The sequence below is a fragment of the Hypomesus nipponensis genome, chromosome 17, assembly GCF_054491055.1.
Source record: "Hypomesus nipponensis isolate SF chromosome 17, ASM5449105v1, whole genome shotgun sequence".
NCBI lineage: Eukaryota > Metazoa > Chordata > Actinopteri > Osmeriformes > Osmeridae > Hypomesus > Hypomesus nipponensis.
In genome coordinates this window covers 3725535-3740914 of record NC_140377.1, presented here as the reverse complement: position 1 = coordinate 3740914, position 15380 = coordinate 3725535, and the positions used below count along the sequence as shown (strand labels likewise).

General features: G+C 42.5%; 3 protein-coding genes across 5 annotated transcripts; all 3 read left to right on the top strand.

Moving 5' to 3' along the window:
• The first annotated feature begins 325 nt into the window (after positions 1-325).
• LOC146253019 (glycylpeptide N-tetradecanoyltransferase 1-like) lies at positions 326-6315 on the top strand. The gene is made up of 12 exons (XM_084678545.1): positions 326-464; positions 2098-2206; positions 2373-2517; positions 2600-2718; positions 2883-2974; positions 3385-3501; positions 3802-3972; positions 4071-4179; positions 4297-4467; positions 4610-4777; positions 4908-5045; positions 5163-6315. The coding sequence occupies exons 1-12, from the start codon at positions 349-351 to the stop codon at positions 5181-5183; spliced, it is 1476 nt and encodes a 491-aa protein (XP_084534671.1). The 5' UTR covers positions 326-348; the 3' UTR covers positions 5184-6315.
• Positions 6316-7001: 686 nt separating this feature from the next.
• retsat.2 (retinol saturase, tandem duplicate 2) lies at positions 7002-11739 on the top strand. The gene is made up of 11 exons (XM_084678054.1): positions 7002-7261; positions 7420-7602; positions 7868-8109; positions 8654-8855; positions 9039-9236; positions 9350-9469; positions 9605-9743; positions 9959-10068; positions 10329-10498; positions 10628-10787; positions 10930-11739. The coding sequence occupies exons 1-11, from the start codon at positions 7102-7104 to the stop codon at positions 11076-11078; spliced, it is 1833 nt and encodes a 610-aa protein (XP_084534180.1). The 5' UTR covers positions 7002-7101; the 3' UTR covers positions 11079-11739.
• A 194-nt stretch (positions 11740-11933) lies between these two features.
• Positions 11934-15361, top strand: cdk21 (cyclin-dependent kinase 21). 3 transcript variants are annotated; one of them, XM_084678057.1, is made up of 8 exons: positions 11935-12121; positions 12369-12552; positions 12693-12825; positions 12908-13075; positions 13293-13402; positions 13623-13673; positions 13813-13945; positions 14069-15358. In XM_084678057.1, the coding sequence occupies exons 2-8, from the start codon at positions 12491-12493 to the stop codon at positions 14144-14146; spliced, it is 735 nt and encodes a 244-aa protein (XP_084534183.1). In that variant the 5' UTR covers positions 11935-12121; positions 12369-12490; the 3' UTR covers positions 14147-15358. The 3 variants fall into 3 exon arrangements, with proteins under 3 accessions (XP_084534182.1, XP_084534183.1, XP_084534181.1); XM_084678056.1 differs by having other exon boundaries at positions 11934-12552; positions 14072-15361; XM_084678055.1 differs by having other exon boundaries at positions 11935-12552; positions 14069-15357.
• The last annotated feature ends 19 nt before the right edge of the window (positions 15362-15380 follow it).

Sequence of the window (15380 nt, the reverse complement as noted above, 5' to 3'; positions counted from 1 at the left end):
GAATGAGCTCGTGCTCATTATTCTTAATTGAACATGAAACAATATTTTCAGGCTCTGTAGTTTAGGTCAGTGATTGATAGCATAGTTTAATAATTGGCAGATCAGGTTCGTGATTTAGTGAAGAGAAGTAATGGACGATTGGGTCAGGAAATTATGACACAGACAAGAGTAGATTTACTAAAACGTAGAATGCACATTCTTCTTGACTCAAGCACGTAGACACAGACTTCTCAGAGGCGTTAGTTTTTGGGATGACTACAGGACCCAAGGAGCACCACGACAGTTGGCCAATAGTATCGGGGGGTGTTTTGAGGCGTTGAGTGCACGCGGTAGTTCCTCACTTCCTAGATGAAGATGGCGGATGAGAATGAGACAGCACCGAAGCCGGAGAAAGAGGAGGAGGTAGAAGAAGACCATGGACATTGCAGCGATTGTGAAAATGAAGAGCACCACTTTGATGACGGGTGAGGGCGCAGACTTATTTTTAAAGAATAGTAGTATTTTTGCAATGTTCATGCGCTCGTTTGACAGCTTGCTAACAGTGCAACCAAGATCAGTCATGCTAGAGAAACTCATTGCTCCTAATAATCCCACCCACTTGCTTTTACGTCATTGGTCGTAAAGGTTGACAGTTTACTGACATTCTACTCTGATTGGACCTAATTCGATGCTGTTCCTGTTATGGGCGGGTCTTCATTTTCTTTCATTTTAGCCTAACGCGTCGGAAGGTATGGGGAATGATGAAAGAATTGTCGAAATATGCATGCATTCACTGCATAGACCAAATATATGTGTACTACAGTAAAATGTTGGGTTGGAATTATGTTATTTAAACATAACTGACAAGGATATAGCCACGGTGTCGCACTGGTAGCAATTAATGCTGTCATTTCTGTAGCCATTTAGCAAATATGAAGTGTCGACACAGACGTTAGCTGGCGAATTTGCTAATCACTAATGAAGTCGTGTGACAATTAAAGCAAAAATGAGCAAACAAGTGACTAAAGGAAATCTATAGCATCTTTGAGCTATTATGAGTCGAATAAAAGGAAGAAGCTAGCTTATTTAGTATTGTATTGTGCAGGCCTCATTTCACAGACAGTATAATGACACAGTCATGGGCAGTGTATGCTTGCAGCATCTTCATGAAGGCGTCTCCAAACCCATAACCGCTTGCGACGAGGTTTTTATGTCATGTCTCAAGGTCACATGGAGCTATACTTTATACATTTGTTATAATTTTACTGTCGAGTATACAGTTGGTTATTTGAAAACATTAATTATTAGCCATTAATGGCTATTATGAAATCAATTTTAGATAGATTTTATTGAGCTGTAGAATCCAGAACAGTAATATTTTTAAAAAAATCTCAGTTTACCTTATTGCACACACACACACTCACTCACTCACTCACTCACTCACTCACTCACTCACTCACTCACTCACTCACTCACTCACTCACACACACAGGTAGGGTGCCTGGAAAACAGAATGCTTCTAGATGGTGGTTGGACCCAGCTGCCAGAATGGAAGCATGGTGAACAAACCATTGAGGGCTTTGTCATCTATTGTTCTAGGTGATCACTGAACATAGACACATACACACGCGCACACACACACACACACTTCACTTTGGTCATGTGATTCACCATCTGTCCTGGTGTTACAAATACAAGCCAGTGCCTGGCCTCTCTCCCCTCTTGGACAGTAATGGGATTATCCTGTGTTCCTCTGTAAGTATGTAGTCTCTCTCAGCCAATGAGGTTGCCTGTAAGGGTGGGTGCGGGGTTCATCTTGTGTTCAATGCCCAGCCTCAGACAAGGCTGAAGAGAATTAAGGAGGTAGTGACACAGTATTATTATACAATTATGTATACTTGACACTGGTCTGAATTCTGTCCGTGGTAAACCCTCCATATCCCACGCCTCTTTCTGTCTCATGCCTGCTTCTTAACTAATGTGAACTGCTTTGGATTGTAAGGGTGAATATGCTTGTGTGTGTTCTCTACTCGTTGAATAGGTGCTCAAACAGAGACTTGGTGCACTCTCCAGGCCCTGTCTAGTGGTCCGATTCGAATGTTTTCTCTTCTGTCACAGTGAAAAGGGTCTGGGGGATGACAGTGGTGCCAAGAAGAAGAAGAAGAGACAGAGAAAGAAAAAGGACAAGTCTGGAGTCCAAGAGGCAGCACAGGATCCCTTAGCCAAGGTAGGTGGGGCTGGATTAGGCCGTTTTTCCTTGAGAGTTGCTAAAACACAGACACTGAATGGCAGTTGGTGGGTAGAGAGGGACGGAATGTAGCGTGTCTGCATTTTGTATGTGTCTATGTGTATGTCAGCAATACGTTTCAAATTCACTTTTTGTCTCTGTACAGGTGAACTCACTGCCAGCTGATAAACTGCAAGAGATCCAGAAAGCCATTGAACTATTCTCTGTGGGTCCCGGCCCTGCCAAAACCATGGAGGAGGCTACCCGGAGGAGCTACCAGTTCTGGGACACGCAGCCGGTCCCGAAGCTAGGTATAACACAGGACATACAGGGGCATGTAGACACAGAATGGTTTTTGGACACCTCCAAATTATGTTTTTTTATCTCTCGTAGGGGAGATGGTGACATCGCATGGCTCTATCGAGCCTGACAAAGACATCATCCGGGAGGAGCCCTACAGCCTTCCACAAGGCTTCACCTGGGACGCTCTCGACCTGGGAAACCCTGCTGTGGTGAGAACACACCTCAGATTTTAATACATTCAACTAGCCAGTCTTTCCTCACCTCACAGACTATTGAACCTAGAACATAACCAATTCAGCCAATTCATCCATTCAACGCATTCAATCCTGACCTTCATGCCTGATGAATGGACTTTTTTTCTGCCCAATTTTAGTTGAAGGAACTGTACACTCTTCTGAATGAGAACTACGTGGAGGACGACGACAATATGTTCCGCTTCGATTACTCTCCCGAGTTCCTGCTCTGGTAATTAATTAACCTCTATTGGAAGTCGCTAAAAGCGTCTGCTAAATGAATAAATGTCAATGTATTTCTCATGCCACTTAAACATTATCCTTTAATCGATATGAGTCATAAAGATATATGTAATTGTGGTATAGGCTACCTTAGAAATGCTCATTGTGGGTTTTATTATACGCATCAGTGTACCACAAGTCACTTGTAGCCTGTACATTATCATGGCACTTACCTAGTAACTAGCCACAGATGTGACTAAGTAGGGGTGGGAATCTTTTGGTACCTCACGATTCGATTCTTGGGTTCACGATTCGATTAAAAACTAAAAACGCTAGCAGACTGAATCGCGATTCAAATGTGAATAGATTTTTTCCCCCTTACCCCTCTGAGTAAGTGTAACTCATGCCTGTCTCTCCTAGGGCCCTGCGTCCCCCTGGCTGGCTGCCTCAGTGGCACTGTGGGGTGAGGGTGAACTCCAACCAGAAGCTTGTGGGATTCATCAGTGCCATCCCTGCCAAGATCCGCATTTATGACATGTAAGAAACCTAAGCAGTAGACAGGCTACAGTGACGCAACAATAAGAGTCCATGTAATTGCGAATGAACCATTGGTACAGTATGTACATTTATTTACTGTATTTTTTTTGTCTTGAAAATTTGTGACATTGTATTACAACCTAACTGAATAACTCGTGTTGGGGACTCCTTTGGGACGTTCTGAACGTACATGCAAAATGGTTAACAATGTTAAGGCATTTTCATATACACACAGATACACGCATACATGAATGCATGGCAGAAAGGATATTGACTTTGAAACTATTATCTGTGGTTAAGGGAAAAGAAAATGGTGGAGATCAACTTCCTTTGTGTCCACAAGAAGCTGCGCGCCAAGCGGGTAGCGCCAGTTCTGATCAGAGAGATCACCAGACGGGTCAATCTAGAGGGCATTTTCCAGGCAGTCTACACTGCTGGAGTAGTGCTGCCCAAACCTGTGGGTACCTGCAGGTGGGTCAAATACACACATACAAACACACACACACAATCACATAATGCATTTCAATGATGAGATGACTGTATCAAAACACTTTGCATTACTCCTGTAGGTACTGGCACCGTTCCTTGAACCCTCGCAAGCTGATCGAGGTGAAATTTTCTCACCTGAGCCGGAACATGACAATGCAGCGTACCATGAAGCTGTACCGTCTTCCTGAGGTACGGCACCATCTAGGGGCTGCCGTTTGCACAGCATCAAAACCAAAGAGGTGGTGACACGATCTCCTTTCCTCGACAAAGGTTTATCTGACCCATCCTGTTATAAACTCCCTTCAGGCTCCAAAGACATCGGGCTTGCGACCAATGACCAGGAAGGACGTGCCGGCGGTGCATCGTCTGCTGCTGGGGTACCTGAGCCAGTTCCACCTGGCCCCCACCATGAGCCCGGAGGAGGTGGAGCACTGGCTGCTGCCCCAGGAGAACATCATAGACACCTACCTGGTGGAGGTAGAGATCTCCACCCATCAGACCCCACCCATCAGAGTCCTTCTCATGGCTTCGTTATAACCGTTAGAGACTTACGTGAACAAGAACACATGGAGCACAAAAAATGAATGTGGTTTGTGCCTCCTCATCTCTCCCTCAATAGAACTCTGCAGGAAAGGTGACTGATTTCCTGAGCTTCTACACACTTCCCTCCACCATCATGAACCATCCAGTCCACCACAGCCTGAAGGCAGCCTACTCCTTTTACAACGTGCACACCTGCACCCCCCTACTGGACCTAATGTCTGACGCCCTCATCCTGGCCAAGTCGGTAAGTTTGCCCGCAAGTATAGTCAGAACAGTTATGTTTCCCTTTGACGTTTACGAATTGCATCTCTTCTTCCTCTCATCATGTCATGCTTTTTCTCACCGCTCTCATGTTCGATGTTCTAAACACACAGAAAGGGTTTGACGTCTTCAATGCACTGGACCTGATGGAGAATAAGACTTTCCTGGAAAAGCTTAAGTTTGGTATCGGAGATGGAAATCTGCAGTATTATCTGTACAATTGGAAGTGTCCCAGCATGGGGTCAGACAAGGTATATTGTCATTGACGCGTCATGATCTTATACGTATAGACGTGGTGTCTTCGACTGTCGATTAGATTTGGATGATAGAGCATACGACACTGTGCTCACCGTTCCTTTGTCCTCCAGGTTGGCTTGGTACTGCAGTGACATCCCCCGCTGCCTCCCAGTGCACAGTGTCCCAGTTAGGCCAGGACACCACGCCAACGCACTGAACATCCGACCGACGGCCTGACGGCCCCTCCTGATCCAGGACGGGAACCCCACCGCCCATTTTTACTTTATGACCTTTTGAACTTTGACCTGCACTACTGCTGCCAGGCAGGGAGGGAGGTGGGGGGGAGATGGTCCTTCCCCACACTCTCTCTCTCTCTCTCTCCCATCACATGGACCTTAAGCCATTGTAGTTACCATCTCAGACAGCTGTACAACATTGAAAGGCTGTCATGATTGTACCAGGTGCAAACACACAAATACACAGACCATAACAGTTGCTATTTACCACCTACATATTTGTGTACCCACAAAACATAAATGTAAATACAGCAAAGTAATGCTAATACTCTTGAATCTAACATTTTTTCTTTTTCCACTCCCAATGGAAACGGCTTTTGCAGTAATAACCTGTCATCAAATTTTAAAGAAAAATAAAAACAATCAAAAAAGATTTCAAAAGTAACGGGGAAAATACAGAAGGTGTAAGATGATATCCAAAAGAGGATTTGAGACAAGGGCTTCTGTTTCGAATTGGTTTCCTCTTTCAGTTAAAGCTTGAACCTGCAGATTTGCCATTGATCCCTCCTTTTTCTACGTGAATAGGTTTTCTGGTGTTGATTCAGCACACCTGACTGACTGAACTAAAAGAGTTGGCCTTCATCTTTTGAATGCTTTTTCCCCATCTGTACTAACTTCTGTGACCCACTATCTGGCTTGTTACACTTACAGAAAACCCCTGTTCTGAAGAAAATAAAACAATAACAGGTTTTGACTGTTTTTATTATATTTTATACATGGCAGAGAGCAAATCGGTGTTGGCTGTGAATAGAAACAGTTTATAAACTGGATATGAATGGGAATATCTTGAGTGGAGAACAGGAAAAACTAAATAAAACTACTAGATTTCAAATGTGGGGGAGGGGACCAGATAAAGTGTCTATTAAAGTTGAGTGTTAGTTGGAAATGCAAACTGATGTGGAAAAACGGGTATCATTGTTTTATGATGCAGGAAAATGTGAAAATGCAGGTGATTTTGTGCTAAATAAAATATAGAAGTTGCCATGAAGTTTTTGGCATGATTTTTGTGATGCTATTCGACATGATAGCTTTCTTATGATTATATTTACTGCTTGTGTCCAATTAGGTTGTTAAACCCAAAGCTGTGTCTAACATTCTACCTGGATGCCAGCATCCGACTGTTGCGTCGCATCCAGTTAGGACACGGTGTTTGGTTCAAGATTCAGCTAGTGTTTGGAGTCACACTGGGAATATGGGTTTAAATAGTCATTGTTCTAAGAAAACATGATGTGGTCTCTGCTTTCTAAGTTTCATTATCTTTATGTAGATAATGGTGTCTTTCTTGTTCAGAAACAAGGCTTATTGTGGACCAAGAAGCACTACAATGGAAACAATGATGACTCCTGTTTTTAACAGTGACACAATGCTTTTGCTGTAGCATGCCTCTGTTTTTAAGGGAAGTGCTCTGAATTATTAGTATTAGTACTTGCAGTGGTTTCAAGTAGAGCGTATATCCCGGATAAAAGTTGCGAGTTCACGTATTTTAATAATATTGTCTTATACTTACCCTGGAGCGTAAATAATGGCTGTGTTACTACGTGCGATTTTTGGTGGGCGTTTTCCCCTGGACTTTAAGTGGGCGTGTTTATCAGCTGACTTTGGATGAATTTGCCTGACGTGGACGAATGATATCTGCAATTGGCTGAGTTTGTTGTCAGTCAAGCATGCATGGAGTTCAACTGCCATGTAGGGTTGACCAAGTCTTCCTAGTACAGTTCAACGAGGAAGTGATTACACTTTGGCATAGTTTAGTCGGTGCACGACCTCATGCACAATGTGGATCGCCGTAGCTGTAATTTGTGTAAGCATTGTTGCATTGCTTTTAAAATATGTATTCGGAACATCAGGACCGAATCCTTTCGATATCGATACGCGTGAACCGCTGAAACCACTGGTCACTGACAAGAAGGAGAAAAATAAAGTTCTTAAACAAGGTAAAGTGACAGTATTCAAACCAATTAAAACATTTGGATAGGCTAAAATGTTTTATATAGATCCGTATTTTACCTGTTGCACCCTAATTTTTTAATTTCGGGTGAAGATTGATTTACAATCTGAATAATATTGCCGTGAATTATTTCCTATTTTTCAGGTTTCTTAACTAGCAAAGTACCAGAGAATTTAGATGCCATCATCATTGGCAGTGGAATAGGTGGTCTTGGGCTGGCAGTGATGCTCGCTAAAGTTGGGAAGAGAGTCCTGGTGCTGGAACAGCATGACAGGGCTGGGGGTTGCTGTCATACGTTCACAGAAAAAGGCTTCGAGTTTGACGTCGGTAAGACACGATGGCACCTGCCCTGCGATTTACAACAGATCTTAGGAATCAGAAGAAGACTGATTGTGAAAATACGGTTATTAACACTCTCTGGGATGTTACAGTACAGTATCAGATATTATAATATATATATATATTATATTATTCTTAAGGTTACTAGAATGGCTGTGTTCAGGCTGTATAAGCCTTTCATCTAGTCCTGTCACTGTCCTAGCTCTGACAGCTCTAACGCTATCGCTGTTCCAACGCTGTCTTCCCCACACAGGTATCCACTATATTGGTGACTTGTTGGAGCACAAGCCTTTCCGCTGCATGCTGGACCAGCTGACCAATGGCCAGCTGCAATGGGAGCCCCTGGAGAACCCCTTTGACCAGGTGGTAATCGGCCCAGCTGACAATAGGCGCGTCTACCCTATCTACAGTGGCAGGGACCGCTTCCCTCAAGAGCTAAAGAAGTGCTTTCCAGGGGAAGAGAAGGCCATCGATGAGTACATGAGACTGGTCAAGGTACGTTATTACATCATGATCAGCAAGTTTAGCTGAAGAGAGTTTTCTGATTTATTCAGTGAACCTAATCATTACTGAGGCTTCCAGCAGGACCATGAGCTTTATTGGCAGTGGGAATGCTGATAGTGACTCATGTATGCTACAAAAAATCTTTACTTCCTTCATATCTATCTGTACTTTGGCATGAAGGTCACAGTCTGTGGTCCGATGCTATTGTGTCACCATTATCCCAGTAGGAATCAGTGTCCTAATGTGTGATGTCTCAAGACTGAATGTGTAATCTGTCTGGAAGGATGGACATTAATGTCCAACAAGTTTATCATATCAAGGAGACATTACATTTTATCTCAGCAGTTTGCAATAAACCAATCATGTTTCAGGTTTCCGTAACATATGAATAAAACTAGACATAGCCTACAGGTACTGAATCAATCTGATTGTTGATACCTGTAGAAAGATTGGGTCCTAAAAAAATAATAATAATCTCTTTGCTTTTTTTGTCATATGTCTGACTTTCACACCTGTCTGTGTCTTCTGTTCACAGAAAGCAGGGCGCAGTGTTTGGCTCATGCCTTTGTTGAAGATCATACCTCTCCCATTGGCTAAGTTCTTGGTGTACACAGGCTTAGCCAATCGTCTCTCTTTCTTCTTTAAAATGGCATCACGCAGTTTAACAGAGGTGGTCAATGAACTGACTGAAAACGAGGATCTCAGAGCCGTGTTTTGCTACATCTTTGGCACATATGGTAGGTTGATATACACAGTGTGCAGTTAAGAAACACCACTGGTCACCACCATTTTCAATGTGTGGATAGAAATCATTAATGTTGCAGTTTTGGTTTGAACTGCATGTAAATGTTCTGGTACTATAGTAATATAGAGTTGTTGCAGGTTTTGGTCTTGAATTTCTATATTGTGTGCGTTGCCAGGTAACATGCCCAAAGATGCCAGTTTCTCAATGCACAGCCTGCTTGTTTGCCACTACCTCCATGGGGCCTGGTACCCAATAGGAGGCGCCAGCGAGTTGGGCTACCACATGATCCCCATCATTGAGAAAGCAGGGGGAGCCGTTCTAGTCCGTGCACCGGTCAACCGCATTCTGTTCAACGACGCAAATGAAGCTTGTGGTAAATAGGAGCTTTTTTTTTTTTTAAAGCGTATTCTTAAACCTGTTATGTTTTGAGTGTGACGATCGTTCTGTTTCTAGAGAGCAGTTCCCAATGCTTTTCTTGGCTTGTAGGTGTAAGTGTGATGAAGGGCAAAGAGGAGGTGCATGTACATGCCCCGATGGTCATCTCAAACGCTGGTATCTTCAACACCTACCAGAAGCTGCTGCCCAAAGAGCTCCAAGCTAACCCAGGTATGCAAGGAAACAGAATGTGGTCCATTTCACACAGGCTTTCTATTGCCCGAGTCCAATATGGGTAAAGAAGAAAGCCTGAGGGAAGCAAATGAGTATTTTGTAAGATGATAGTTGGTTATGTGATTCCTGCAGCTATCCAGAAGCAGCTTAGTATGATGAAAAATGGAGAGGGAGGTCTGAGTATCTTCTTGGGATTGGATGGAACCAAGGAAGAGCTGGGCCTGAAAGCAGACAACTACTGGATCTTCACAGAGAACAACGTTGATGAACTGTATGTTATTTTTGTCATTTGTCGTTTGGTTGAACTTTCACTTTTCTGTGTACATATATCAGGTTACTACAAGTGTCTAAAGGACTTGGAAGAGAGAGAGCATATAGCTGTGCTAAAACATAAGGATTGAGTTGATGATAGTGGTTTTCAGGAAGTTGGTAATATTTGAGATGCATTTGATGTTTCGCATCTCACAAACCCCTCCCTGTTTACAGGGTCGACTCGTACTTGAAGGGAAAGAGAGAGGAGTCGGCTCAAAGTGTACCTCTCCTCTTTGTGGCCTCTCCGTCTGCTAAAGACCCCACGTGGGATTCAAGGTCACCAGGTACGTGTGTCCTGAGGAGTCAAATGGCTGAGCGGTTAGGGAATCTTGCTATTACTCAGAAGGTTGCCGGTTCGATTCCCGGATGTCCATAATGACGTTAAGGCACTTCCCTGTACCTACTGTAAGTTGCTCTGGTTAAGAGCGTCTGCTAAATGACAAAAAACTAAAAGACTAAATGTCCTTTTTGTGCCAATTCGATGTTTATTCCCGGGAACCTATCCTCGTCAACCTTGCTCTCCAATGCTTCTGTCTTTGGTTAGGCAAGTCCACTCTAAGCCTGGTGAGCTTTGCCAACTATGAGTGGTTTGAGGAGTGGAAAGATGACAAGGTGACCAATCGAGGGGGTGATTACAAGGAGGTGAAGCAAGCTTTCATCGACTCCATCCTGGAAGTGGTGATGGGCGTTTTCCCAAAGATCAACAGGGACAAGGTAGTAAAAAGCCTCGATGCGTCAGGTTTATTCTGTACTTTTTTAATGTAGCTTTACTAATAACTGAACTGTGTTACCTGGCTGAAATCTGTCTTGACGCTTCTATTCCATTTCTCTGAAAACTGGTAGATTGAGTATGTGGATGCTGGGACTCCCATCACAAACACCCACTACATAGGAGCCCCTCGAGGGGAGATCTACGGAGCCGATCACGGCACCGCCCGCTTCAGTGCCGAGCTCAACGCCACCGTGAGACCCCAGACTCCACTGAAGAATCTTTACCTGACAGGTGAGTCGCTGTCTCGGGATTCCGTAGAAAAATGTTTTCGGCGTACCCTATTTTTTATAGCTCCGCTCTTCATTTAGAGAGTGCGAGTGTGACTTGCGGTATGGCTGTGGATCTGACTTGTCTGTGTGCGTCTGATTCGCAGGACAAGATGTGTTTGTGTGCGGCTTTGCTGGCGCCCTGGCTGGAGCGCTCACCTGTGGTTCCGTCATTCTCAAACGTAACCTGCACCTCGACGCCATCGCCCTGGCCAAGAAGACCAAAAAGGTCGACAACATGAAGAAAGAGCAGTAAAACCAGTGACGTCGGTAGCCTCAGAAAATCTGCATGAAACAATGAATGTGAAGAGGAATGAGGGTGGAGTAAAGAGGTGGAGGATGGAGCGTGATCGGAATGACATGTATTCAATCTGGGTGTAACTAACCAGCACATTCACTTTAAGATACATTTGCAATATAACAAGCCATCAAATCTGTTCTTTTATTTCACTCATCTTGACCTGTAATATTTGTAGCAGTAGCATAACATCACATAATATGTTACACTTGCAATGGGACTTTTCACATCCAATTAATTTACTAACAGAATACAAAATTTGGTTAATTGAAAGCCTCAGAACATGTTTGCATTCTAAATGTAACGTACAGATTTACAGTTTGTTCGTTTTTATAGTCTACTGTCAAATAAGTAAGTTGTCAATTGGTGGTTTCTTTCAAAATTCAAATGCACTTTTAATGATAGGACAGGAGTCTACTGTTGTTACAATTGCCTACGACAAATTTTTAAGTGGTATATTTTCAAACGGACTGCAGTAATTTTCTACCCCACTGACGTGCCTTTACACAAATGGGATTATGCTTGTGTGGGAGGGAGAACCAAGGGAACTGGTTCATGTGCAAGAATATAAAGCACTGTGTTCGTATGTGTCAATAAAACATAATGCGAATCCTCTAAATGCCGTTTTATATAACATTTATTTGAATATTTAATAAGGCTGAGTGGGTACAGATTATTTGATGAACAATAATTAATAACATGTTATAATACATAAAATGTTATTTAAGACAGGTGTTCTCTCTAATTTGATAGGACACTTTGATGACATCATTGCGCCCGTATTTTTTTTTTTATAAGGTAGGCCTACACATCGAACACGAGGACATCACGCGTTTTACATTGATAGTGCATGCATGCAGCGATAATGTGATGTCATTTCGGAGGGATCTGAATAGGTTGGGGACGAGGCGTGTATTCAAAATGTTACATGCCCTCTGAACTTAATTAGTGAGCACTAATATCCAACTGGTTAAAACTTTTAGTGTCATGAAAACTAATAGGTGAGAGACTTTTGCGTACGATAACTCATTTCTTTCTGTGTTGACTCCAACGCCATCCTGTCTGCAAAGGCCTAGCTAGCTACTATCAGAACCATTATCTGAAGGGTCTGTCAACTGTTGAACTGACGAGAGTTCAAGATCCATATTGACAAAGGAAACTCTCAAACTAGCTCAACTAATAAGCAAATTCTGCTAGTTATGGACGTAAACACATGCTGTGCTAATCAGAACTACGAAATACTCGTAGAAATAGGGGAAGGCGCTTATGGAAAAGTGTACAAGGCCAGAGAGGTGAGCGATCAACAGCGACTGGTTGCGTTGAAGAAGTTGAACATCCCAAAAGATCCTGATGGTGGAATTCCTCCATTCATGATCCGCGAGGTTGCCGTCTTACGTAAAATCGAGTACTTCAACCATTCCAACATTGTAAAGTAAGTTTGATCAAATCTTAATTACTAACGTGGTTCGCAAATCAATGTGATTAGATATAAGGTCATGCATGGATTAATAATGCATTGCTCAAAAGTGATGTAGTTACTACTTGATTCATTTGATGACCTTTCTGTGACAGGTTGTTGGATGTGTCAGCTGTAATGCGGGGCAGGAGCTTGGACCTGACGCTGGTGTTTGAGTACATTGATCAGGACCTGTCCACATTTCTCTCCAAGGTTCCCCACACTGGTCTGAGCCTGGACAAAATTAAGGTGTGGAGCTCTTCCTATCACACCATGTCAAATGACTCCACAAACCTTATACCAAGTCTGAATTGAAATGTTGTTTCTTCAGGATGTGATGAGGCAGCTATTGCAGGGGCTGGACTTTCTGCACGCCAACATGCTGGTGCATCGTGACCTGAAGCCAGACAACGTCTTGATAAGCAGCCGTGGAGAAGTCAAGATTGCTGACTTTGGAATGGCGCGGATCTACACGTATCACATTGCCCTTACCCCTTGCGTAAGCCTTTGTCCATCTGTGAATCTCTTGACAAGAGTGCCCATGAATTATAGTACATATGGGGTGGGATTACTTGTATTATGCATGTATTATTTCTGTAAACAAGTGTATCAAATGGCCAATTTGTGAACCTTATTGCAAACATATCTTTGTAAGATGGTGACCGGAGGAACTTATCACCCAAGTGAACTTCCTGATGTTCCTTCCTGGTCTCCAGGTGGTGACGCTGTGGTACAGATCCCCCGAGGTTCTGCTTCGCTCCAGCTACATGACCTCCGTGGACGTGTGGAGCGCAGGCTGCATCTTTGCAGAGCTCTTCCTCTTGAGGTACGGAAAGAGCACCGTTTTTTGGGGACTGCTTTTGGGCTGGTTTTGAAGGCGAGAAGGAGGTCGTTCACTCTCTGTTGTGTCCGTATGGCAGATGTGGGTCTAGCGTTTTTTTGAGTTTATGGATACATTATTTCTCTATTATCTCTATAATTTAGGGAAACACACTTTACACGTGCGCTGTTGTATGCAAATATAACATGCCTTTTTTATTCCACAGACCACTGTTTTCTGGATACACTGAGATGCAACAGCTCCAGAAAATATTTGAGTGAGTCTTATGTATCACAGACCCTCTACGTCCTGGAAGACTGTAATACATGTGTAATAATTACAGCCATATGTATGTGGTTAGTGTTTGTGGGGTATACTGTTAATGGTGTCTAAATGTGGGTTTGGCTGTTCTCCAGGGTGATAGGCTTGCCCAGTGAAGAGGACTGGCCAGTGAAGAGTCCCATCTCCTACTCCCCTAAATTGGCCCCAGGTGCCACCTATACCCAGCTGCTGTCCACTCTCGGCCAGGAAGAGAATGACCTTCTTTTTGTGAGCATGCCTAAAGCTTAACATTGTTTCTCCATGATGTGTTATGTTTCTTACATCTCCTTCTGGGGTAATCAGTCGTTTCTATCACTAGTCTCGATAAAGCAGTCTCTCTCTGTCCTGCAGCAGTGTTTAGCGTTCAAGCCGACCAATCGCATCTCAGCCTCCAAAGCTCTGACCCACCCCTTCCTGCTGGGCTCCTGAGTGTGTTCCAGAACACTGGAGGACGTGGAGAGAAGAAAATCAGGGCTCATCCCTCACGTGTCACTGAAAACTCTTGTGCCACAAGATCTAACCCAACTGGGTCAAGGTAATTTTTAATAAACAATATTAAGGTAAAAAAAAAACGTGTTCAACATCATGGATGTCTAAATCTAATACAGTGAGTATGAAAAAAGTCTAAAAGGTGGTTCTTATGGCATGACAGTTTGAGTGTTGACAGTCAGCTGGCAAGTGAGTCATTCCAAAACATATTTTCTGTACAGTAAATTAGTTTCTTGTTCCTATATGTTGTGCCTTATCTGAAGATTAATCAGATCTAACAAATCCACACATTGTGCTTGTAAACTTGTCGTCAAAATTGCATCGTTCATTGATTTGTTCATGTGTGCTTTAATTTAGTGATGATTTAGGGATAAAACTATGGCTGCTTGTAGTAATAAAATTCTCAAGCTACTGCAAGTCATTGACACTTCTCTGTGCACATACAGTAGGTCATATTATTTTGCTTCTGTTCTGTTTCACCATCTGCTGTTCTCTTGTGTATGATATTTTAAATGGTTTTCTGGGTCAGTGACTGGTGGTTGTCATTCCTACGTTTATGTATATATTCACTTGAAAGGTGTGTTTTTGTTATGAAGTGCCATACACATTTTTGAAAATGTGTTTTTTTGTTATTGTTTAAAATAGTTGTAGTTTATTTAAATATAAATAAATGTAAATGTTATTTGTAAAAAAAACAGGTAAAAAAAGTTTCCTTTTTTTTTTTTTTTTTTTTTTTTTACAGATTTGAGTAGCACCTGTTAACAGTTATTGGCATTGTTTGATTTTTCTCCCTGACCCTGTTATCAGCATTGAATGTATGTTTCTTGATCTCTTTTCTAATAAAATAAAATGAATATTTCAAATACAATTCTAAACAAATGATTGTAAGGATCTTGCAGTGTATCACACTGGTTTCATCAACAAGTAATGGACAGGAGACTATTTAAAATTGTAGTCTCAAGACAAACTGTTTGGAGATGATGGCGATTGAAGATGATTTTTGGAGATTTTTTTTTTTTTACTTGACTCCAACTTATAACTAAGCATACAGTGTACCATTACCTGCATCCTCGAGCGATATGTTTGATCAGGGTCCAGAAAGTCTAAGACTTCTAATTTGCATTCATATTTTTCTTTTTAAGTCATACCATTTTTTTCCAATGCAAATTATAAA